Source organism: Adiantum capillus-veneris, chromosome 19 (genome assembly GCF_014529385.1).
Source record: "Adiantum capillus-veneris isolate H3 chromosome 19, ASM1452938v2, whole genome shotgun sequence".
NCBI lineage: Eukaryota > Viridiplantae > Streptophyta > Polypodiopsida > Polypodiales > Pteridaceae > Adiantum > Adiantum capillus-veneris.
The window spans coordinates 97,303,195-97,311,727 of NC_140949.1; the positions used below are offsets into that span (position 1 = coordinate 97,303,195).

The 8,533-nt window shown below is 42.8% G+C and overlaps 1 protein-coding gene across 1 annotated transcript; it reads left to right on the forward strand.

Annotated features, from left to right (window-relative positions):
• Positions 1 to 3,212: 3,212 nt before the first annotated feature.
• Positions 3,213 to 6,467, forward strand: LOC147434515 (uncharacterized). Its single transcript, XM_086490960.1, has one exon. The coding sequence runs from the start codon at positions 3,378 to 3,380 to the stop codon at positions 5,700 to 5,702; it is 2,325 nt and encodes a 774-aa protein (XP_086347086.1). The 5' UTR covers positions 3,213 to 3,377; the 3' UTR covers positions 5,703 to 6,467.
• Positions 6,468 to 8,533: the final 2,066 nt, after the last annotated feature.

The window sequence follows — 8,533 nt, forward strand, 5'->3', positions numbered from 1 at the left end:
TTATAGGCAGTGGGTCCAACTTAGAACTAATATTCATACTAGTTTCCAAAGCCAGCATCCTCGTTTTTCCAAACATAATGAAAAAACCTTATGTATAGGACGTGTGTGTAGCTATTTTTACTTAAATAATAAGACATGAATGAACTTTAACATTCAAAAGATAGCTGGCTTTAGAGAAAGGACAAAGATTAGTACAAAAATACTCAGTCTTAGAATTATCTTTGTACATGGTATATAAGAATGAGGCCTCATTCTAGTATACGATGATAGTAACCCATCAAACAAGTACTTCCCAAGTAGTACAAGCCAGTGTAATCATGGACAGACATTTGCTTCAAGCTAGAAAAATCCAAGAAAGGATAGAGTCCTCACCTGCATCCAATCAAGACAACAGATACGCTAGTCTTGAATGTGTTTTACAGGTGTCAACGGACTATATCAGTTGTTACCCATGTCCAACTTACAACTTTTTTACTTTAAACAAACGTCCGAAGTGAAATGTATTTCAATTTGTAAAAACTTCATTAAAACTTGTAAAAAACTATAATCCCTTTGAATTATGGTAGTTATTATATGTATGGCTTCTATATAACCCAACTTTTAATATTCCTTACATAGTTATTTACATATGTATCATTTTGATCAGAAGGCCACCACCCCTTCTAATCAAGTGACTTAATACATCATTAGTTCAAAGTTTGTTTTGTGCCTACTTCTCAATCATTCTCCATCAAGATTTTACATAGCAATTATGTTATTCTTTTATTTAGCTAGACAACTTTCCTAAACTAATCAAGTGAATGCGGTATATCTCTTTTCCACTTTCATCTTTAAAACCATAAGTCAAAACATAGTAACTTATGTTCTCAGCTTTAGATAAATCCCTCAAAAAAACGTCGTTCTATACTTTTAAACAGTTTGTCAGTTGCTTGGCTTAGACAAAAAATCACTCAGCAAAAAAAATCAACTCCTCTACGTTAAGTTTGAGTAAAAAATTCCAAAGTTTGTACAATCTAGTGTAGATAAGTCATGCCTTAAGTGAAAAAAGCCATGAAATCTAGACTGTTTTAGTCACGGCATCTCCATCATGGTATGCAATGTAACTCATATTATATAGCACACTTTATTATCAATGTGACACCTTGATTATGCTAGTAGCTCCTCAAAAAACCCCGTCATCAAAATGCAATCACAAGCTCGTTGGGCTTAGCCCCTCTTTTTTAACAATTATCACAACATTCCTAGTAAGTATGTAGCTATACCCTAGGTGTATATTGCCTTATATTTCCATTAGGTGAATTACCAAATGGTTACATTACAACGTAACCATTTGGTAATTCATCCTCACGTTGTGTTTGCTAGATCAATGTTTCAGACCGTGAATCAAAGCCACCCTGTGGTGTTTTGTTATGCTTAGTTCACGCTTTTAATCCTTGTAAAAAGTTCAAGAAAGTTATGGTTGTTTTCCCTTTGTGAGGCCTTGGGATTTTGCAGAATATTCAACCTATTTTGGTTATTATTCTTCTCCATGGTTTGTTGTATTTTAGAGAGCACGAATAGATGACTCCAACTTGAATGCAAATGGGCAGTTTTGCCTCTACTCAATATGAAAACCGAAGATAGCATTGGACCTTCTGTGATGAGGAGCTCGATACACTTGAGAGGCCAAATGGTATGCTCTTTATGATGAAAGGGCCCACTTGATAATGCCCACTCGATAGTTGGTACAAGATCAAGTTGGCCATTCAGGTGGGTTAGAGGCGATATTTGTGCAGAATGCAAATGTCTATTTTGACCAACTTGCAACGATGAGTGGTATTGGCAACATATCGGGCCTCTGACCAGATGCAATCACCTATGCATGCATCTTAAAGGCATGTGGCTCTACGCAAGATGTTGATATGGGCTTAATAATTCACTCTGATATTGTTAGTCAAGGGTTGTTGCAAAAAATTGGTGTGCTTAGCAATGTCTTTGTTGATATGTATGCCAAATGTGGTGCTCCTGTGTGGGATGTCATCTCTTGGAGCGCACTGATTGTAGAATATGCCTAATAGGGGCAGGGCCAGGAAGCTCAGGACTATTTTCAAAGAGCAAAGTGAGAGATGTTATCACCTACGCATGCATCTTGAAGGCATGTGGCTCTACACAAGATTCTCTTGAAAAGAGATGTTGTGCTTCACATCTGTTTTCAATAGATGCGAAGCGAGAGACGTTATCACCTATCCATGCATCTTGAAGGCATGTGGCTCTACGCAAGATGCTTTTGAAAAGAGATGTCATGCTTGGGCTTAGCGGGCTCCTGAGGACTCTTGGGAATGACCCCGAGGTAGCTGTGGCCAACGGGAGCATGGCCAAAAAGCTAGTGATTGAGAAGCTTCCTGTCCAAAATGTGGTCTCTTGGAGTGCATTGATTGCGGGATATGCACAACAAGAGTAGAGCTAGAAAGCTCCAGGCTATTTCCAATGGATGCAAAGCAAGGGCCTCTCTCCTGATGCAATCACAAATGCGTGCACCTTGAAGGCATGTGGCTCTATGCAAGATGCTAATTTGAGCATAAAAATTCACGTTGATATTGTTAATCAGGGGTTGTTGAAAAAGATGTTGTGCTTGGCCTCCTCCTTACAGAGACCTTGTGAAACAAAGGCAGGTGAAGAAGTTGTCATGGATGTATGTAATAATGTTTGAAATTATGTGCATGCGTTTTTGCATAGTGCACCCTGCTATGGAAAACATATGTGGCTCTATGCAAGATGGTGATATGGGTATTCACTCTAATATTGTTAGTTAGGGGCTGTTGCAAAAAATTGGCGTGCTTAGCAATGCCTTGGTCGATATGTATGACAAATGTGGTGTTGTTGTGCGAGATGTCATCTCTTGGAATGGGTTGATTGCATGCATCTTGAAGGCATGCGGCTCTACCCTTGGTCAATATGTATGCCTTGGTTTTATTATGAATGTGGAGAACGGTGCCAACTCCACACCATACATATGTATGGTTTTTTTTTTTGGGCACAAGCATCGCAATGCACAAAATGCATCTCTCTCGATCTTTATTATAACGTGCAAATTTTCACCTCTATACATCTTTTAATGCAAAATTTCTTTGTGATGCAAGGTCATAGAGTTTTTAGAAGCTTCTAGGATCACTATAGATAGGAAACAATCAAGATTAGAATTTAGAATAAGCTAAATGCCCTTTTTGTATTAGCAAGGTTCCAAGCTTTTAACATAACACTCGGCTCCCGTACCCTACTCTGCTAGAGCCGAAGGAACGAGAGAGAGAGAGAGAGAGAGGTGATCGTCATTGTCCGAAGGTGCAGAATGAGTCTCTGCTTCTTCAAACGTTGTTGCAGTCTCTTTTCTTCACAGTAACATGTCGGTTGTACGGCAATGGGCAAGAAAACTGAGCAGAAGGAGAATTCAGCTGCTTTTGGTGCGATGGATCTCCGTCTGCTCACTGGATGCGCATGAATGTCGCTGTCTCAAACACAGAGTTAGTTGGCAAGGTTCGATCATGTGTTTCGAACGTCGAACGCAGCAAGAAAGAGGGTACTTTCCAGCAGCATTGCTGCCCACAAGCAATGCACGCTTGCTATGCAGTTCTGCCGTGTGCTTGAACTCAGTGGAATCTGCTATCCACTGCTTGACGGTCGGCCATGAGGCAGATCCTCTGGTCAATGATGGCATAGCAAGCACTAAAGTGGCAGATTCTGCCCAAGTGAGCTCTCAGATTGCCAGCATTGATGTGCATGCCGTGGAAGACCATCAATCGGTCCCTCCTGTGGAGCATGACCTTCATGCAACTGATGGCCACAATGGAGCATTACAGGTGCAGGAAAATGCGGGCATGGAAGTCGAGAATGGACTTCCTCAAGCAAGTGTGGCCGCAGAAACCATCGGCAATACAAGAGTAACCGATGAGTATTACAGGACATGTAAATTAAACGATGATACCAAGGCTCTAGCAAGGAGAGTTGACTTGCAGGAATTGACAATAGGCTTGAAAAGTGACGATGAGGAGGATGACCTGCAGGAAAGTCTAGGTGAAATTAGTGGGAGTTCCAAAACTGCGTTGTCATCCGAAGATCGGCAACTTGTCGAGGAAATCTGCACTTTGTTAGATAGCAAAGGTTGGAATGTGAATGTGGAGGAGTTTATGGGCGAGAATTATGCTCCTCGTCTTTCTCACGCAGTTGTTGCCATGGTCATTCATAGACTGAGAAGGCTTCATGTAGCAAAGAGCTTCTTTGAATGGGCATGCAGAAAGCTGGGTCATGCTAGGTATTGTTACCATGCCTTGCTTTGGAAGATGGGACTGAACAAACAATATGATGAGGCCTGGGAGATTGTGGATAGAATGAGAAACACTGATTTTCAGCCCAATGAAACAACATTTTGCATTTTGATAAAAGCTTTCGGGGCTACTCGAAATCTGTACTTGGCCTTCACTGCCTTTAAGAGAATGAACGAGGATGGGGTTGTTGCCGGTACCCATACTTTCACAGCCCTTTTGAGTGTCTTCTTCAAGCTACAGTTGGTTGATGAGGTTCATTTGTGCTACTCCAAAATGATAGTGGATGGTATGAATCTTGATATACATTTGTTCTCCACTCTTATTTGTGGCTTTGGAACCATGGGGAAGATGAGGGATGCACAAGCTTGCTTTCATATGATGCTCTACTGTGCTTTGAAGCCGGACCTTTCTATATATTATAGCCTCATCCTGGGTTTTTGCCGTTATAACGCCATGCATAGTGCAATGTCCACCTTCGATGCTTTGCAGAAGAGTGGTTTGCAACCTAGTGCCAGTACTTTCAATGTGATCATCAAAGCATTTTGCAAGGTTGGGAAGCTAGAAGACGCCATGAGTCTTTTTGCTAAGATGAAAGGGAGAGAAAATGCTCAGCCAAACCAGGCAACATATAACATACTTCTTCAAGGTATGTTTGTAAAGGAGGAGTTTCAGCAAGGTATTGATTTATTCAAACAGATGGAAAGAGAGGGCTTTGTAGATTCAAGGAGCTATATCTATCTTTCAAATGGATTACGGAAAATGAAGCAGACACAGGAATTGCTTGAAATTCTGAGAGGCTTATTTGATTTGCATGGGTTTTCTAACACAGAGGTCTGCAATGCCCTTATTTACAACTTGTCTCACTTGAAGGCATTCGATGAAGCTGAGCAAATTTTTAGAGGGATGGTAAATGCAGAGACACATGCCAATATTCCCTCTTATGCGGTCATGATAAGCTCCTACTGTAGAGCACAGAAGGTAGAGGCGGCAATTGAGCTTCTTGCTGAGTTGAGAGGGAGGGATTGCATACCTAGTTCTTTCTGCTATACCCCTATCATATCATTGTTATTGAGGAAGAACCGGGCAACTGAGGCTCTAAGGTATCTATACGAAATGGAAACTCTTGATCTCGGGGTCAATCTAAATATGTATGAAGACCTTCTCAAGGTGACATGCAAGCAGGGTATGATAGAGGATGCCATAAAGGTTTGCGATGAAATGATGGCAAAGAGGTTCACCGTAAGCACTGCTACTCTATTTGAACTCATGAAGTGCTTAACGAAACTGCGTAGTATCGAATTCGCTACTTCATGTTTCAGGAAAATGTATGAGCAACAAGCTGTGCCTGATCGTAAGGAAGTGTCACAAGCTTTGGCTGTGATGAATTTGTATACTGCAGAGTAAGAAAAGATTATGCTTGGTGAGCACAGGATAACCTCTTTGCTTAACCATCACAAATTGGAATATGGGTGAAAACCTGAGTAAAGATGGGCGCAATGAAGAACCTTATGAGATGGTGCTTGGCTTGTGACTTGTGGACAAATCTTTTCCTCCCAGGCAGCAATTGTGATCAAAGGGAGTCTGCTAACAGCATTTGAGTTTGGAGCCACTTGATTGCCCACAATTTACGTGTTGAGCCGCTTGATCACCTGCTGGTACGGCCATTGTCAGTTTGCAATTCGACAGATGGTACTTATGTGGTACCAAAATTGCACTGCCCTTTTTCATGCAGACTCCGTTTGTGATGGTGGTATGTTTTGGCTTGTACAACACTGAAGTTAAATTTGTGCAAATGGAGGCCAATAAATGGACTATCCAAACCTTGGAACAGTGGCCAAAGGAGTTACTCCTGTTTTCGCAATCGGTCATATTTTGATGTCAGAATCCAAACCTAACAGCAATTACTTGAGATGATTATCGCCTTGTTCTGGCAACACAATCAGGGCTAGGTGAAGGTTATTGTTTGTTCTTTTTGGCAACACTTCAATTTGATATACAGGCTTCTGTGCTTATTGCCTGTTTGATGGGCTTGAATTTGCCCTATAATCTGGAGATAGTGTGCATTGTGGATATTCGACGGCAGGTCTATGGCAAGTTGTATGGAAAGTTTGTGAGTTTAAGTATGAACAAGGGGCCTTGATACCATCATGCATCGAGATTGTTTGGCCATTTTACACATAGTTGGATTTAAACATGTTTGAACGAGGGTACAGACTTCTGAAATGTTAGAAAATATGTTCCAACTTGGCTTTTGATACCTGGGGTCACATTATGTCCCCATCATAGGAGAGGGAATCTAGTTTGCACACTGTCTCAATGAGTTTCCAGTGTCTGAGTGGACTGGGTTAGTGTGGCTGGTCACTTGTGAAAGCAGGCCAAGGCCTTATTTGTTGAGGACGACCTCACTGCCACAATGGGTGGGGTCACACTCCGTCCATCTGAACATTGGACAGTCATCCTGACGATGTCGTAGACTAGGTCCCCTCTCCTATGATGGGGACGTAATGTCAATACAACATGAATTTGAATCAAGAAACCTCCTGTCAAACCTGTTTCTACGTAAAATGTGTAGATTTGTACATCTGAAATAATTTTTGAATAGTTACTTGTGATTCAACTCAAGAGTTTGAATCATCTGTCAAGGTCGGGAGTCGGAGGGCTGTAGATCACAGCCCTCCATTTACACAGCATTATATCCTGTAATCTCACCATGCAATCGTTCGTGATTGCTGACAGGTCAGCGCCCGGAATGTGTCAAGGCTAGTGTCCAATTCATGAGCTGACAGCTCAGCACATGGAATTGCCTGCAGCGGGCGGATGGTCAACAGGTCACCAGCCGGAATGGGTACTTGAGCATCCAATGATGCGACGGCAAGTCAGCCTTGGGAATTGCGTGCCCCTCTGACACATCTGCAGGTGGAATGGTGAGAGCGACGGGCTGACCCACAGCCGCCGTCTCAGCAGTCGGAATGCATTCATCATCTTGCACATCGGCAGCCAGAATTGACGATGCACATCCAGTTACAGCTCCCCACATCAGCACTCAGAATGTCCTACGCTGGTGTGGAAGGACAGGTGTAGTGCAGCTCTAATGATGTAGGGCAGAGACACGCTGACCGTAGTATGCTCTGAGGTAGGGCAGAGTACTGTCGTAGGTTGGACTTCGAACAGATAAAGGCACTCTGCAAGGTCGGTACCAGTTTCATGAGGATGACTGTGCAAAAGCAACGCTGTGTCCAGGATATTCCGAGTACTGCTCAATGTGTTGGCCCCTCTCTCCTTGACAATTGACGGCCGGCAATGGTCCTTGCTGACCATTCACCCGGAATCCACGCTCCTGCACAGCTCCCAGCCTATGCTAGTCGCCATGCAGTCGCCTGGATTCCGGGAGAATGGTCAGCAAGGGACCATTCCCTACACCTTGAAGCATACTTTGGCATTTGGTGCTAGATTTGCAAATGGAGAAGCAATCTTTCAAACTTGTGACCCTAACAATAGACTTTTTGTCAGTATTTCAAATGGCATTTCAAGGGTGAATGTTGAAACTTGAGGAAAGAATGTCTGCACTCACTCTTTAGAACTCCTTGCAAACCTTTTCACATGTGAGAGATGGTGTGTGTGGGTGTATGCGTACTTTTCAGTTCCATACGTTCAACAGTGATGTAACATTCTTCATCAGCACACCCCCAACTTGCCTTGGTCGACTCCCCTCCTTGTGGCTCATGATGGAATTTGATTGGACCCCTGCAAGCCTAGCCAATCACATGTTTAGTGCATATCAAGCAACAAGGGTAGCATTTGGACAAGTGTCCTCCTCACCCCTTTGAGAGAGAGGGCTTGATAATGCCTAGATAATTATTTAATTAAACTAAATGCTCATTGGACCCCTTTAAAGCTTAGCCAATAGGATTCAAGAACACGATGAGGGCAACATGAGGAGGAGCTTGATATGTGTCTCGTTGCTTCTTGTGGAAAGGGTGACCCTTGAGAGGGTGCAAGTGATAAGTCTCTCACACCCCCTACTTGTAGGGCTCGCCCCCCTCATTGTAGTCCTTGGTTCGACTTCAAGATTCTCAAGCAACTTGTCCCATAAGCATGACAAGCATGTCAAGCACCTTAGTCAGCAAGCACGACAAGCACCTCAAGCACCTTAGTCAGCAAGCACCATAAGCACCTCAAGCTTGGGCCGGGTTTCCACCTCAAGCTCAACCCTAGCTTGCATAAGGTCCTAGGTC

Coding starts and splice junctions, on each gene's coding strand:
- LOC147434515 (XM_086490960.1), top strand. CDS start 3,378: ATGTCGGTTGTACGGCAATGGGCAAGAAAACTGAGCAGAAGGAGAATT.